Source organism: Haliotis asinina, chromosome 16, assembly GCF_037392515.1.
Source record: "Haliotis asinina isolate JCU_RB_2024 chromosome 16, JCU_Hal_asi_v2, whole genome shotgun sequence".
Classification (NCBI taxonomy): domain Eukaryota; kingdom Metazoa; phylum Mollusca; class Gastropoda; order Lepetellida; family Haliotidae; genus Haliotis; species Haliotis asinina.
The window spans coordinates 12,440,376-12,456,939 of record NC_090295.1 but is presented as its reverse complement, the minus strand read 5'-3'; the positions used below and the strand labels follow the sequence as shown (position 1 = coordinate 12,456,939).

The 16,564-nt window shown below is 41.2% G+C and overlaps 1 protein-coding gene across 1 annotated transcript in view; it reads left to right on the top strand.

Annotated features, from left to right (window-relative positions):
• The window catches only part of LOC137267621 (uncharacterized), a 49,239-nt gene that overhangs the window by 14,206 nt on the left and 18,469 nt on the right, over positions 1-16,564 (top strand). The window contains exons 13-25 of the mRNA XM_067802107.1: positions 481-637; positions 1,053-1,207; positions 1,478-1,607; positions 2,781-2,883; positions 2,990-3,048; positions 5,122-5,285; positions 7,023-7,252; positions 7,861-7,950; positions 10,906-11,043; positions 12,618-12,842; positions 14,482-14,653; positions 15,547-15,653; positions 15,924-16,121. Of these exons, the coding sequence (XP_067658208.1) occupies positions 481-637; positions 1,053-1,207; positions 1,478-1,607; positions 2,781-2,883; positions 2,990-3,048; positions 5,122-5,285; positions 7,023-7,252; positions 7,861-7,950; positions 10,906-11,043; positions 12,618-12,842; positions 14,482-14,653; positions 15,547-15,653; positions 15,924-16,121 (1,928 nt within the window). The remainder of the gene's footprint in view (positions 1-480; positions 638-1,052; positions 1,208-1,477; positions 1,608-2,780; positions 2,884-2,989; positions 3,049-5,121; positions 5,286-7,022; positions 7,253-7,860; positions 7,951-10,905; positions 11,044-12,617; positions 12,843-14,481; positions 14,654-15,546; positions 15,654-15,923; positions 16,122-16,564) is intronic.

Sequence of the window (16,564 nt, the reverse complement as noted above, 5' to 3'; positions counted from 1 at the left end):
GCATTAAAGCGAATGGCGGCTGTACTACTTTATCATGTTTGTTAAGCTCAGCAAACGTTTGTGATGGGCAAGGTGGAAATGGGCGTAGTTGTCCGAACACCCGTTAAACTTTTAATTAAAAGAGATATATAACGAAATTATAATAGCTTTAAAGCTCATTGAAAATAAATAAATATACAATTTATAACTTGGTTATTACTTGGTTATAAACCCGTGACTTTCCAACATGGTCCATTTATCTCCATTTTTCCATAACCGCGTTATTTAGATTTAGCCAAAATACATACTGTGTTGGAAAATGAGAGGTATAAAACGTGATTATATGCATCTGAATGACTTTGATTAACCAATCAGAACCCAGTATTTATTAAAGTCATGGTAAAATGATGAATTATCAATGATACGTCTCTGCCTGAGCTCCATGAACCCATTCTCACACCAATGTGTCCATAAGTAATTTTGTTTGGTCGTCATTTCCAGGAAGAAGGAGCAGACAGTGATGGAATTGCTGAAGAAGGGTGCCAACGTCCACCACAGGCACCACAACGGACAGACAACCCTTCATCTTGCAGTACACAACGACCTCCCCAATATCCTCAAAGTGCTTACCCAGAAGGGCGTGGACGTCAATGCTACGGTGGGTTTACTACAAGTGGTGTGAATGGTGTATTGTGTTCCTGAAGCTGAATGTTTACAGTGAGTGAGTTTAGTTTACACCGGTTGTAACAATATTCCAGCACATATTGACACCACAACTGAGTTCCACACATTGTACCCATGTTGGTAATCGAACCCGGGTCTTTGGCGTGATGGGTGAACACTTTAACCATTGGGCTACCCTACCGAACCCTGAAGGTTTACATCTACCGTATGAAATAGTATACCACTAAGAGTAAACCACATTGTAATCATGCATTTATTTTAGTTTGTTCTGTTAATAATCATATTAAGGGTTCGTGGCTTGAACAGTCTTTCAGGCTTTCAACTTTTCAATATTAAACTTAGTACTAAATGTAACGTGATTGACGTGTGACGTTATGAACTCTTTTCAGGACAAGGCTGGAGACACGCCTCTTCATGATGCTATCAGCATTCAAAAAGATGAATGCGCGAAGATTCTTATTGGATGTCCTCATGTCAATCTCAGGCTTTGTAACCATAATGACTTCAACCCCCTGCACTTCGCCTGCTTACGGGGCAGTGTGACGTTAGTGTGCAATTCATATTAATTTTATAGTGAGTGAGTTTAGTTTTACGCCGCACTCAGCAATATTCCGGCGGCTATATGGCGGCGGCATGTACATAATCGAGTCTGGACCAGACAATCCAGTGATCCAGTGGTGGGTTTTGTTGCTTAATTCTACGCTCAACAATATTTTAGCTATGTGGCGCTCGTGTTCCAGTGAATTTCTGTATGTCTGCATATGAAGTTGTCCGATTCGAAGATATCTTTTTTACCTGCATTTTTACATTTCAGTTGCGTAGAGAGAATACTTGAGAGAGACACGTCGTTTGTAAACGCCCTGATGTCTGACAATACCTTTGCTGCTCTTCACATCGCCGCTAACAACGACCACGTGGAATGTTGCAGACTGCTCATTGACAAAGTACCTCACCATTCCAGTATTTCATAGTGACACGGGGTGGCCTAATGGTTAAATCGTCCAATCACCACGCTGTAGATCCGGGTTCGATTCTCCACATGGGTACAATGTGTGAAGCCTATGTTTCTGGTGTCCCCGCCGTGATATTACTGGAAGATTGCTTCAAGAAGCGTAAAACTAAAATCAATCAATCATTTTATGCCAGATTGACATGTTAATGTATGCAAGTGATACCGTAATATTGTATTTCTAATATGGACACTAGCCTTGTCCAAATCACCCACTGCTCACTCATGGTAGCACGTCAAGGTAACTTAAACTACATATCGAGATGTCTTGACTGATACGTCATAGTATCCCATTTGCGATCGATGCTCATGCTGTTGACCACTGGCTTGTCTGGACTCAATTATTTATACAGACAGACAGACAGTTTATTCAGTAATATTTTTCCACATGGCCCATTGTACAATTGCGGTTGACTGTCACATAAACAGTCACGTGTTACTATACTTGTGAACAGCTTTCGTGGATTTTAAATACATGTTTTACATACAAAGCAAGAGAATGCACACTATGCATATTTTGTGAGCTTAAAATATTTGCCATTGACTGCTTAAAACAGGTAATAGTTTTTAACTGTGGAAGGTATTTCAGCCTTAACTGTGCATATTTATCACACTTACACAAACAGCATCTCTAAGTTCATTGCATTTTATCTGACGGAACGAGGTGATTTTAAAAGTGTGCAATGATATTCTAAATTTACACAATGCCTCACTCACAACTATTGCCAGTGATCAATTTACATTTGTTTCAGACTACTTTATAAGCTTTGGAGTCTGTTTCGGCAAACATTCGACCCGATTATTCTCGGGTGTTGAAATTATAGCATTTGACTGTTTAACGCCGCGGTCAGCAATATTCCAGCTGTATGGTAATCAAGTCTGGACCAGACAATCCAATGATCAACGTCATGAGGATCCATCTACGCAGTTGTTATACAATTCCTTGATTGTGTTAACCAAGTCAGCGAGTCTGACCACCTGTTCCCTTTTAGGCGTCTCTTACGACAAACATGGATTACTGAAAACCAATTGTAACCCGAATCTCCCCGAGTCTGTAACATTTGGAGTAAACACTGTCTTGTTTATATATATAAACAAAACATTATAGGGGAAGGCTGAAGTTGATCGGAGGGGTCCGCAGGGTGTCACTCCTCTATATGTCGCCGCTGGTCATTCTCAGTACAGATCAGTTGAGCTACTTCTCCAGAAAGGTAAGACACGTTACAGTATAAACTGAAAGATTTTCCCTGCTGTCGGCTTTAACATGCTTGTGAAACTTGATTGAAGTTTTTGTTTGATTTTTTTATTTTACCTCAGGAGCTGATCCCAACTTCGAAAATGACAACGGTAACAGACCATTCCACGGGTTGTGTAAGGTATGATGTCTTGGAATCATACTTCTGGAACAGTGCCACCAGTGCTTATATTAATGCCAAATGGTGTCTGGAACTCTAATTAGAAAATAGTGGGCTCAAAGTATGTATTTACGTTAAGAAAATTACTGAACAGGCAGAAGATTCCAATAATAAACCTCAATACTACCGATGTGAAGTTAAATATTAACTCACTCACTCCAATAATAAAATATGAATTGAAAAACATTTTTAATTAATATGTGAAGTTAGTTACTTTCCTTTATTGATATGGTTCTGTGGTATCTTAATCTTTTATATTCGCCTGGAAATACGCTGTGACTTGTGTCAAGACAGTGTGTGACCTTTGGAATGTTCGTCTGTGCACACATATGTAAAAGCATAGTTGGGGATGGTAGGATAGCCTTGTAGTTTAAGCGCCACTCGTCACGGGAAATGAAATGAAACTCAACTATTTTGAAAGACTGCATCTGTATATCACCATACATTCCATGTATTTACATTGTAAAGCAACAACAGCTTACCAGAATAACGGCCGTTTAGAATAGCCGTCCTTACATACAAATGGAATAATGAAATCTAACACTTATCGAAGCAATTATTTTATATCGAAGTCTTGACCTTTTATCAACACTGCAAGTCTTCAGTGTGACATATGTATACTGAGTCAAAAAAGAAAGCTTCACATTCTTTCTTCAGGGCACTATAAAAGAACAAGATATGGTAAGATGGTTAAATTGCTGTAATTATTGAGATCTGTACTCGATACACTGACAGTGCCACAATGAGTTCGAAATGTCTCAGTTCAATATTGTGTATGGCCGCCCTGCGCATTCACCACTGCCAAACACCGTCTCCTCATCGACTGCCTGATGCTTGTGAACACGTGGTTGGGGATTCTGCACCATTGCTCTTGCAAGGCACCGCGAAGTTCCTGCAAATTCTGAGGTTGGTTCCTAAAACCACGAAGCCTTCTCCCAAGTGCATCCCACACGTGCTCTATTAGAATAAAATCAGGATACCTCGATGGCCAGTCCGTGACGTTGATTCCAGCAATTTGAAGGAAATTTCGTGTCAACACCGCGGTATGCGGCCGAGCATTATCATGCTGGATTGGTAGACCTGGGCCATGAGCCACCATGAAAGGAACGAGTTCAAGGGTGAGCACCTGGTCGCGGTAAGCAGCAGCTGTGAGATTTCCACGGATGACCAGAGGTCGGGAACGGTTGTTCCCCACACCATGCAACTTCCGCCCCCGAATCTGTCGACTTCCTGTACGCAACATTGGGCATACCGTTCACGACGTCGTCTCCAAACTCTATCCCTGACGGCCGCGAATCTGAGGGTAAACTTGGATTCATTGCTAAAGGCGACTCGATTCCAATCTCGCTGGGTCCATCGGAGGTGACGTTGGGCCCACAGCAGACGTTGTCGTTGATGAAACGGCGTCAATGTTGGCCCACGATATGGACGTCGAGAATGGAGACTGGCAGCCCGCAACCGATTTCGCATGGTCTGTGAGTACAATCGACCTCTAAACATCTTAGCCCTGGTTCTTGTAGCTGATCCCCTTGGGCGATCAGAAGTGGTGCCAGTTTGTTGTAAACGACCTCGCAAGTCATACACAGTACGACGGCTGTTTCCCATTGCTCTTGCGATGTCAATAACTGATCTTCCCGCTTGCAGCATGCCAACGGCACGTTTACGTTGCACATTTGACAACCGTGGCATTTAAAGCCCCGTTAGAGCTGTGGTTTAAATCTGTTTTTTTTTCTTGAGGCCAATGCAAACACGTGCAAATGAAGATCACGCGATTGACTGGGTTTGAGTGGGTCTTGCTAACGTTTTCCTAGAGTCGAAAGATAGGGATCCCATTTCGGATACATGGATGTATCATCAGAGAAACATTATTCATAATTTTTAAAAATTACATTTTGTGAAATTTCTTTTTTTTTGACTCAGTATATTAAGAAGGCGACACGTGCTGCACTTGTACCTAACCCCTTTGTCCTATGGACAATGAAATATGTTTAAAACAGTATAAACATAAACATGTATCCCTTTGCACTTTACAAGGGTCGCGGGTCACGTCGACAAGTAGGCAAGGTCGTCGACGTTGCACGACTACTTCTACAGGAAGGTGCCGCTTACAAAGCCAGGAACAAGCACGGATCCACAGCCCTTGATATGTGTTCTGGTGAAGCCGAGAAGTCAGCGATTCGGGAATTCATCGACAAGAAGTAGGTGTTTGATGGGCTTTCCCGACAGAGAACATCAGCATTGGGGCTTTTAGAATGAGAGATGTGGTGGTTGCATTTGATGTTTTCAGTGGAATAAATAGACTCAGTCTTGCCGCGAGAAGTATCAATAATGCTTGACGCATCACGGCATAATTAAAAATGCTTGATGCATGAAGACACATTCCATAAAGCTTCATGCATGAAGACACATTCAATAATGCTTGATGCATGAAGACACATTCAGTAATGCTTGATGCATGAAGACACATTCAGTAATGCTTGATGCATGAAGACACATTCAGTAATGCTTGATGCATGAAGACACATTCAATAATGCTTGATGCATGAAGACACATTCAGTAATGCTTCATGCATAAACACATTCAATAATCAATAATGTTCAACGTATATAGACTCAAATCATGCCTCACGCATGCCATTATTAAGGCTTGATGCATGAAGAGACATTCAATAATGTTTGACTCGTATAGACTGAATTATTAATGTTTTGTGCTTGATGACATAATCAGTAATGCTTAATTATGGTAGATATAATCAATAATGCTTGTTGCATGAAGAGACATTCAAAAATGTTTGACTCGTATAGACTGAATTATTAATGTTTTGTGCTTGATGACATAATCAGTAATGCTTGATTATGGTAGATATAATCAATAATGCTTGTTGCATGAAGACATTCAACAATACTTGTTGCATGAAGACATAGCCAGCAATACTTGGTGCACGACAACGGAATCAGTAAGGTAATACTTGATGCATGACGACAGAATCAGTAATGCTTGATGCATGACAACATTGTGGCCGTTTACTTTCCTCAGCAATGTGGTTGAGAAAATACGCGTTAGTAAAGCTATAGGTCATGTCTGACACGTCATCGTTGGTGTGGTCAAGCGGACAGGCTCATCTTTCTACTTATTTGTAATTTCACCGCCATCAATATCAGCCGCAGCAGCAGCAGCAGCAGCATCACAAACCTTTAATCTATTTAGGGCTCTTCAAATGGACTTAGGCGATGAGCTCAGTGAAAGGATCCCTAAATTCCGAAGTTTCTTGCGAGGGAATGAAACAATTAATGACTAGTTCTAATTCAAATGTAAATCAACGCCAAGCCATTCCAGTCTAATAAACGATATTATAACCATGTCAGTTTACATATACCACTTTGAACTGACATGAACATTGTACGTGTTGTGTAATTATCGTATCTGTAATTATCGTAAATGCCATCATAAAATAGGACCCAGGAGCATGAAGATTCCAGGCATAGAAGATCTTCAGCAACCCATGCTTGCCATTAAAGACGTCTTGCTTGTCGTAAGAGGCGGCGAATGGGATCGGGTGGTCAGACTCGATATGTAGGTTGACACGTCATCGGTTCCCAATTGCGCAGATCGGTGCTCATGCTGTTGATCACTGGAGTGTCCAGATTCGATTATTTACAGACCGCTGCCATTTAGCTGAATTAGTGTTGCTGAGTGCGGCGTAAAACTGAACTCACTCGCTCATCTAAAATAATGATGTATTATTAGATTTATTGTCCACTTCATCTTTGAATCATCAATAGACTCTACAATCTGCAGATATATCTCTGCCTGTACAATTTGTTTATTGGTATGCCGCTCCATCGATCGTTTTGATGTTATCATGCATATGTGAAAAGAGCCGGTGGCGCCTTTACGAAATAAACAAATAAATCAGTGACATATATTTTTTCAGTGAAGGATTCCTGAATTCCGCAGAACCCCCGGAAAATCAATTCAGGCCCCAAGCTCCAGAAAGTCCGAGTTCCAAATTTTTCACGCCATGTAATAAGTGCTTCGATAAGGTTGCAGATGCTAAGTTCGTCCCTTGTGGACACAAAGTAATGTGCAGTTCGTGCGCCGCCAGCTTCAATAAGTGTCCGTTATGCGACACGCACGTACTCCACGTTCAAACAAGCAAACGAGGTAGGTGACGAGTAACCCACGGAACAATATGTACACATCGAATTAAAAAATGATAAACAATATGTACACATCGAATTAAAAAAATGATAAACAATATGTACACATCGAATTAAAAAATGATAAACAATATGTACACATCGAATTAAAAAAATGATAAACAATATGTACACATCGAATTAATGATACACAGGATAGAAAAAGTGATGCAATGTGTTCCATAACAGATATAGAGAACACAAAATGTAACACACAGTACACCTAGAATGACACACGGAACACAGTCACAAATAGTGCATCAAAAATGGTACACAGAACAAAATAGTAATACACAGAAAAGAGTAAAAGAATACGAAACGTATTACACTAAGTACCGAGATTGATACACAGAACACGAAAAGCAATACATTGTGTACCGAGATTGATAAACAGAACACGAAAAGTAATACACTGTGTACCGAGATTGATAAACAGAACACAAAAAGTAATACACACGGCACAGAGCGTGACACACAAACCGGAAATCGGTTCTGCACAGTGTAGAAATAATACAAAGATCATATGAAAAGTAATTAAATTATTACTAATGAATAATCAATTATTCTTTATAGGTGACGACGACGATGGTGGTGGTGGTGATGATGGTGATGGTGATGATGACGATGGTGGTGGTGATGACGATGTACCGTGCAAAGTTCAGTAGAATATAAAGTTCACCCAGCGTGTGAAATGCACCGTCAGCCAAGACAACATTTGAATTCATGTGACTCTATAGGCGATATATTATATCTGTGTACGTGTTGGGTTGAGTAACGCCAAGCCAGTTTGTATGAGTGTTGCAACGTTTGCACAGAACGATGCTTTAATATCGTATTTTCTGTATACAGTGCCCATCGTCGGTTGGAGTGCCAACTAGTGATCTGTTAAATGGCGTCACTAATTCTGGTTTCACACACAACTGATAATGATTAATGCGGTCATTTACAAGTAAGTGCAAGAAGTCAATAAAATACCCATATTTGGACAATGTAGAAATTATTTAAAAAGCTTCATAACGTCACCCCAAGAAAACTAGCACCTCGAATCCCTTGGCACAAGCCGTCAATCAAGAGTCCAGCGATATGTCATCAATGAACTGATGAAACAACATTCCCGTTGTCAATTTGTTAATGAATGTTACCAGATATGTATATTTTGTTGGGCCTCAGGATCACTTAGCTTCCTCAGTTCTTAATCCATAATCATTTACATATATCCATTGTTGCTGATGCTCCCATGATGGTTGTTTGTTGTTGCATCTCACGTTGTCACTTTTAATAAACATGTACTAGTATTATGACCGTTCTACGTTATTGTTATTTATTGTTTTTATTATCACTGCACTGCGCCACTCATTCAGTGACAACGGCTATGGCGAAAGTCCCATCATAGAAGAATAAAGAGGTTGTCATCCATTAGTATCGTAAGCTATTACTCATGCCAGACCGACAGATTATTTAAAGATGTTCGTGTTGGTAAAGTAATACATTACCACAGCTTAAGGGCGGTGCGGTAGTGCAGTGGTTCAGGCGTTCGCTCGTCGCGCCGAAAGTCAGTGTTCGATTGCCGACATGGGCTTAATGTGCACAGCTCATTTAGGTGTCTCCCTTCGTAATCTTGCTGAAATATGGATTAAAGCGGTGGAAAAGTAAACTCGCTCGCTACCATAGCACGTGTAACATGGAACATGCAACATTTCTTGTGGATTGCAGAAAAAATAAGCAGTTGCTATCCATAAGGTTGCATCTGTTCTCACAAGTGAGTGAGTGAGTTTTGTTTTACGTCGTACTCAGCAATATTCCAGCTATATGTTGGCGGTTTGTAAATAATCGAGTCTGGACCAGACAATCCAGTGATCAACATCATGAGCATAGATCTGCGCAAATGGGAACCGATGACATGTGCCAACCAAGTCAGTGAGCCTGACCACCTGATCCCGTTAGCTGCTTCTTACGACAGAGTTACCTTTTATGGCAAGCATGGGTTGCTAAAGGCCTATTCTATCCACGACCTTCACGGGTCGTTCTAACAAGTTCTACGATCCAAATCAAACAAAAACAAAAGTTTAATCATGTTGGAGAAACACTGCCCAAGATATAACGAATTTAAAGGGTATGTTTGTAGTATTCAAGCCTGATGATTTCAGGTCTTTATATCTCCACCTTTTTATACTCTCCAATGCCTACCACAAAATGTGTGTTTTACGGCCGTGATGGTGGTGCTTTGAAACCACAGGATGTTTCTAAATATGTGTTATCAGTGTATATTCAAGCAAAGCTCTTGCATAATACAGGTATACGAGATCACAATATGAATTCTATTTGACTCCTGTTTCCTTGTAGACCCGTGAAGGCCCCGGGGTAGAATAGACCTTCAGCAACCCATGCTTGCCATAAAAGGCGACTATGCTTGTCGTAAGAGGCGACTAACGGGTGGTCAAGTTCGCTGACTTTGTTGACACATGTCATCGGTTCCCAATTGCGCAGATCGATGCTCATGTTGTTGATCACTGGATTGTCTTGTCCAGAGTCGATTATATACAGACCGCCGCCAAATATCTGGAATATTGATGAGTGCAGCGTAAAACTAAACTCCTAGGTGACAACATGTGAAACATGAGTGCATTCCTTTACAGTACAAGACCTGTTCGAAAGAATGTGAATGCATGTGCCTATTAGAGGAGACCTATCGGGGAAGAAGACACATATATTATCGGGAACACATTCGTAGTCTTTTCAACCGGCACATCATACTTTACACAATCATAAGAAGGAGTTGATATGTCACATGTTCTGTTATATGTTGAAAAGAACACAGTAATAACTGCAACAAATAATTCAAAAATACTGTTGGCTGTAACTGTCCTTTAAGCGTATCAACAACATCAAGGACCAGTCGTGTTAAGCATGTTGATAGTATTCCACTGTATCATGTCTAGATGTGTCACCTTGACCTTAACTAGGTCATGATGAACTTGCATGACAAAAGTTAACTATGAATAACAACTGCATGTAGTATCGGTGTTATGTTGCAGAGATAACAAGCTTCTAAATTCTGACAATATGCAGACGATCGCGAGTCGTGTATAAGGAAATACTGAGATTGCTAATTAGTATGATATGTGTACTATGGGTTTTTTTGTTTTATTTATTTATTTATTTATTTATTTATTTATTTATTTATTTATTTATTTATTTATTTATTTATTTATTTATTTATTTATTTATTTATTTAGCTTTGTTGCATTTGTTTGTGAATTGTTTCGTAATGCAGTCTTATATACTGTCAAAAACCACACAGAATCAGTTTACTAAAGCTAATACTTGTTTGTAGTCTTCTATGCTTCTTTTGGTGACAATTGTTCCATATTCAAGGTCCAGGCGAATTGCTTATCCGTACATACAAACGAGAGGATATGCAATGAGCTGTAATTATGTTTCATTTGAGTAAACTATTAAATGACTTGTTGAAAGATTATATCCGCAGATCACACATTATAATGATACCAACTGACACAGCTCGCAGGTGCACAAGAACGCTACACAATAAATCATTCATTCAAGTTTATAAATAGCACTCAAACTGAAAGCAGATTTTACCGTATGCACTATTAATAGATGCACGTCAGTGCTGTATATTTCTCAGAAATCGGTATTTGCGAAGAGGACTGAGTGTATTGTTTCGGAGTTGCCAGGTATTTGTAAACGTCACTCTTCTCACGATCGACTTCATGGCAGAAAGTGGATTTAGAGAAGGTGAGTACACTGTGAACGTAGCTGAAAACAAAAGACGTAAAAAACATCCTCGTTCCACCATTACTAGTTCGTATCAACAAATTCCACCACTGTGTGTGTGTGTGTGTGTGTGTGTGTGTGTGTGTGTGTGCTTGCTTATGTTTCACACAATCGCTTATGAATTGCACGTAACCCTAAAGTTACTCATTTAGATTCAAACGAAATATATACGAACGAATGAGTATGGTTTTACACCGCTTTCAATAACAACGACACCGGAAATAGACTTCACACATTGTATCCATGGTGGGAATCGAACGTTTAACATTTGGTCTGCCCCACGCCCCCAACACGTATACAATGGATTGTCACAAAATCAACCCTGTTAGTTGCCAGAAGGAAATGGGAGAAAAAGCACTGAATGTGAATATTAAGCTTCCGTAGCATTTCTATTTATACTTTATGGATGCAGGTTAATCTTTCCGTGTCAAAGTAAGGTTCTCCACCTATATCAGAAGCAGCACCCTCATGATGTTTTACTTTAAAGTTAAATTTCTCATTTTCAGCATGCACCAAACGTGCAGCTGTGATGAAAATCATATGATTACGAATGGATATGGGAACCCTTCTGGAATACAGTAAACTTCTTTTCAGACGAACACGCGTATTGCGAATGGACGGACATAGAGAATTGGATTATTGTGTCCCGACAACGTAGGTTATATTTCAGTCGAAATGCGTATATATGCGACACTAAACGAACTAAAAAACAATGGTCGCTATGAGTGAGTTGGGGTTTACGTCGCCTTTAGCAATAATCCAGCAATACCACTACGGGGGACACCAGAAATAGACTGTACCCATGGTGGAAATCGAGCCCCACTCTTCAGAAAGACTGGCGAACGCTTTAACCATTAGGCTACCCCACTACAAATGCTCTCTCTCTCTCTCTCTCTCTCTCTCTCTCTCTCTCTCTCTCTCTCTCTCTCTCTCTCACACACACACACACACACACACACACACACACATAAATGTCGCTGTCTGACTGACTGAGGCGCACTTGCTGTTTTCAATGCACCCCGTGCACAAGCGAGGTGTATTGCAATACACCCCGCTGCCAACAGCAACTCATTCGGTGCTTAAATTTAGTTACTTTTTTATCTCGAATAACATTAAATGACGCATGATGCATGATTCATTTCGGGCTCAAGGAACATAAACAAACATCGAAGGTCCCTCATCCCATGGTCCCCTAGTGACAAGTGAACAACACAACTAACACACAGCGGGGTACACAAAGTACGCAGTCAAGACCACCAGTTGTTCGATTTTCGTTTTCAGTTATTCATACATGAAAGGATTTCCTTTTACTCACAATGTAATCTGATATGCGACACTGGTTATTTTTTCGCTCTGACGTTCTATTTCTAACATCTAAATATATTTTCTGTTAGATTTTACCACTGCGACGCATTCATAAACAACGGCTGCACAAACCGAAATCGTAAATAGTCAGAATTTCGTATGATAATTGATATAATGTTTATGGCTTCTAGATCAAATCTTATGTGATATTGATTTCGTATTTCCAATAGGAAAACAATCTACTGGTGACACAATGTACGAAGGACTCCGAGTAGTGCGCGGTCCTGACTGGTCCAGCGGAGAGAGAGATGGAGGTGAAGGTCACGTGGGAACTGTTGTATCACAAGATGGCGCAGGTTGTGTTGACGTCATATGGGACGGTGGTCAGAGAACGACGTGCAGAGCTGGGAAAGACGGCAAACATGACCTGAGAATCCTGGATACTGCTCCCATAGGTGAGGATCCCATGTCTCCATCGTTTGTTCACGACTCTGTGGCCTCTGTGAGCGTCCACCGGAGAGTTCAAGGTCACGGGTTTGATCCCCGGCCGCTTCATACCAGAAGACGTTAACGTATGGTACTTGTTGGTCCCTGTCTGGGGCTCGGCATTAATGGGTACAAGAAGGACTGGTCGGCTGGGAGTCAGTATACTGTACCCGAGTGGGGTGTTCATGCTTAACTACTGCAGACCCGAGAAGGTCCGGGACAGAGCAGGCCTTCAGCAACCCATGTTTGACATCAAAGGCGGCTATGCTTGTCGTAAGAGGCGACTAACGGGATCGGATGGTTGACACATGTCATCGGTTCCCAGTTGTGCAGATCGATACTCATGCTGTTGATCCCTGGATTGTCTGGTGCGGACTCGATTGTTTACAGACCGCCGCCATATTGCTCTCATATAAACTCTCTCACTCTTTCACTTAACTGCTGCGGCATCTCAGTGTATAAAACCAGAGTATAAAACCAGCTTATCTCTGGGCTAGTACAAGCAATCTCATATACATTGTCTCGCTCATTCATTTAACTCCTGCACAGCATCTCAGTGTATAAAACCAGCTTACCTCTGGGCTAGTACAAGCAATCTCATATACATTGTCTCACTCATTCATTTAACTGCTGCACGGCACCTCAGCGTATAAAACCAGCTTACCTCTGGGCTAGTACAAGCAATCACATATACATTGTCTCACTCATTCATTTAACTGCCGCAGGGTACCTTGGCTTAACTCTGGGCTAGTACAAGCAATCACATATACATATGCATGCACGTCTTCATATGAGCGAAATATTCATAAGTACGACGTCTAGCCCCATTTGACCTCACGTCACTATGTTCGTTTTGAACAGATCAGCTCATATCAAAATTCATTACGAATTCCTGTTTATAGTGTAAATGATCATGAAGTGACAGAGACATCTCACCAGAATATACACTGGCTGCATTACTAATAATTGTTGAAAACAACCACACGTGTTAAAATATTTGCCAACTCAAACCCCGTCTAAACACTACGATCCCTGAAGATCGGTAAAAATTGATCTTCAGTAACCTGTGCATGTCGTAAGAGGTGACTCACGAGATCGGGTGGTCAGACTTGCTGACTGGTTGGCACATTTCAGCGTATCCTTGTTGCGTAGATCGATGCTCATGCTGTTGGTCACTGGAGTGTGTGGTCCAGACTCGATTATTTACAGACCGCCGCCATGCAGCTGGAATATTGCATAGTGTGGTATGCTTATTATTTACAGATCGCCGCAATATAGCTGAAATATATCCGCGTCGAACAACAACCAACCAACCCTTCTAAATTTATACACGGGGAAATGAATAACCGCCATCTGTTTAACAGTGCGCCGATATAGCAATATCAGTTGAAGGAATAGCTGCCAACCTGCACAACAAAAGTAAACGCTATATATAGCATAATGTAACTGAATGGGCTATACAGAACTAAGATCCGTACACTTCCACAAAACAATTATCCAAAGACAAAAGAAAAGGCAATGTTTCCTGTGACTGAGGTAGCCGAACAATTATGTTTCGCACAACACGTTTTTCCTGGACACCTACCATCCTTATTTTGTTTATTTCAGGAATACGTCACAGAGGATTTACGTGTGTTGGTTGTGACACCAAGGACTTCCTCGGCATGAGATGGACGTGCACCCAGTGCAAGAGTGACACCTTGTGCCCTCTGTGTTACTCCGCGGATAAACATAACACTGGTCACGTGTTCTTACGTCACGATATGCCAGGGGATGCTGGGTACGTTGACCTCCCTGACTTTTGCTTCGATAACGCACTTGTGACAGTAAATCCTGTGATCAGCAGTTGTTTATTTTAAAAAATGGTCAGGTATCGTTTTATTGTAATATTGCGATAGTACCGGAACACACATTTTCATGTACGCGTTTCTTCATAAACATTTCATGTTGATTCATAAACAAATGGAGCTTGTTATCATATAATTAAAATCGATCGGTTGGATTTTGTTTTACAGGAGATTTTAGGGATTTTCTCGCTTTCCTTAATAACAAGTTTGAATTTTTTAGTTTTACGTCGCTGCTTGCAATATTCCAGCAATATCACGGCGGTGGACACCAGAAAGAATCTTCACACATTGTACTAATACAAAAAAACCAAAACGCTTTAAGTTTTGGGCTACCCCACCGCCCCTAATTCAGTGACATGCACGCACGCGTTTCCGTGGCTGCTTGTAGCAATCCGCTGATTTTCAAGTCCATTGCCACGCTGCAGTTTAACATGGACACTCACTCGGGTATATTTTATTGATCCCGAGCTCAACAGTGTTTGCTTTATCCGGTTTGTGACGAACGACAGGCTGGGAAGCAACGACCTCATCAGGACAGGGAGTCGAACTCTGACCATTTCCGGGCAAAACCCGCATCCACTTGACCAAGGAGGCAGACAAGTGTATGATGAAACAAGTCTTTAAAATTTGCTTCAAATTACTCGTAGTCATGTGGCCGCTATCGCGTTATGTACCAACGGATTCGTATGATCTTTTCAGAGCACAGAGTTGTAACAACACAGAAAGAGTGCACACAAAGATGACTCCAAGGGTTTACACCGGCCACAGGTGCGCTCCCTCCCCATCGTCTCCTCCAGCTTCTTAAATCTCTCATTTCTCTTTATAGGATTGAGGTAAAGAAAAGGACTACCTGTCTAAAGGTTCGCTCCCTCGGACTCTACCCCGGGGCACGAGTTGTGAGGGGAGATGACTGGAAATGGGGGCTACAAGATGGTATGTGTAGACTAACCAGCTGTGTCCACTCTTGCTCTGTATCTAAGCATAGTTGTTTACATATGTTTGATATCTTGTATTAGTTTTATAATTTCATCATGAAATCCAACTTGAAGTCAACACGTCAAAATCGGAACCACATTAATTAAAAGCACATATACGTATTTCGCCCGTCTTTATACGGAATTGGTTTCTGAATACAGTCGAGACTTGGTATTCATTTGCACTGACAATCTATATTACACACATATTGTAATCTTGTCACTACAGGCGGCAGTGGAAGCAAGGGTACGATCACTGAGATGCATGACGAGCCCAAGGTTGGGACGACCGGAAGTACAGTGAGGGTGAAGTGGGACGCAGGTCCCTCAAATCTGTACCGGGTGGGGTTTGAGGGCAAGGTTGACCTCAAGTACGTAGAGGAAGCTCCTGGTTTATTCTACTACAGGGATAACATGCCTGTCCTAGGTGAGATGTAGCGGCGACCTTTATAGATACTCAGCCTTGTACTGGCATTGGTTAGTGGCTTGTTGTTTAACGCCACACTCAGCTATATTCCAGTTGTCTCTAAGTGATCGAACCTGGACCACAAAAATCAGTGATCAACAGCATGAGCATCGATCTAGGCAAACTGGAGTACGGTGACATCTGTCAACCATGTCTGCGAGCCTGAGCATCCAATCCCGTTAGCCGCTTCTTGCCACAAGCATGGGTTAATGAAGCTGTACTGATAATTGACACCACACGGAGGTCATACTATTGTAGCGATATTAATCATTTTCATTGGGCTTAGAAACCCGAAAAATACTGTCTACGCCAGATATTATATACTGGAACATATTCCAACCATCCATCCACGAACGAACGTTTTAATCACTACACTATCCCATCACCCCCTTACCTTTTGAAAT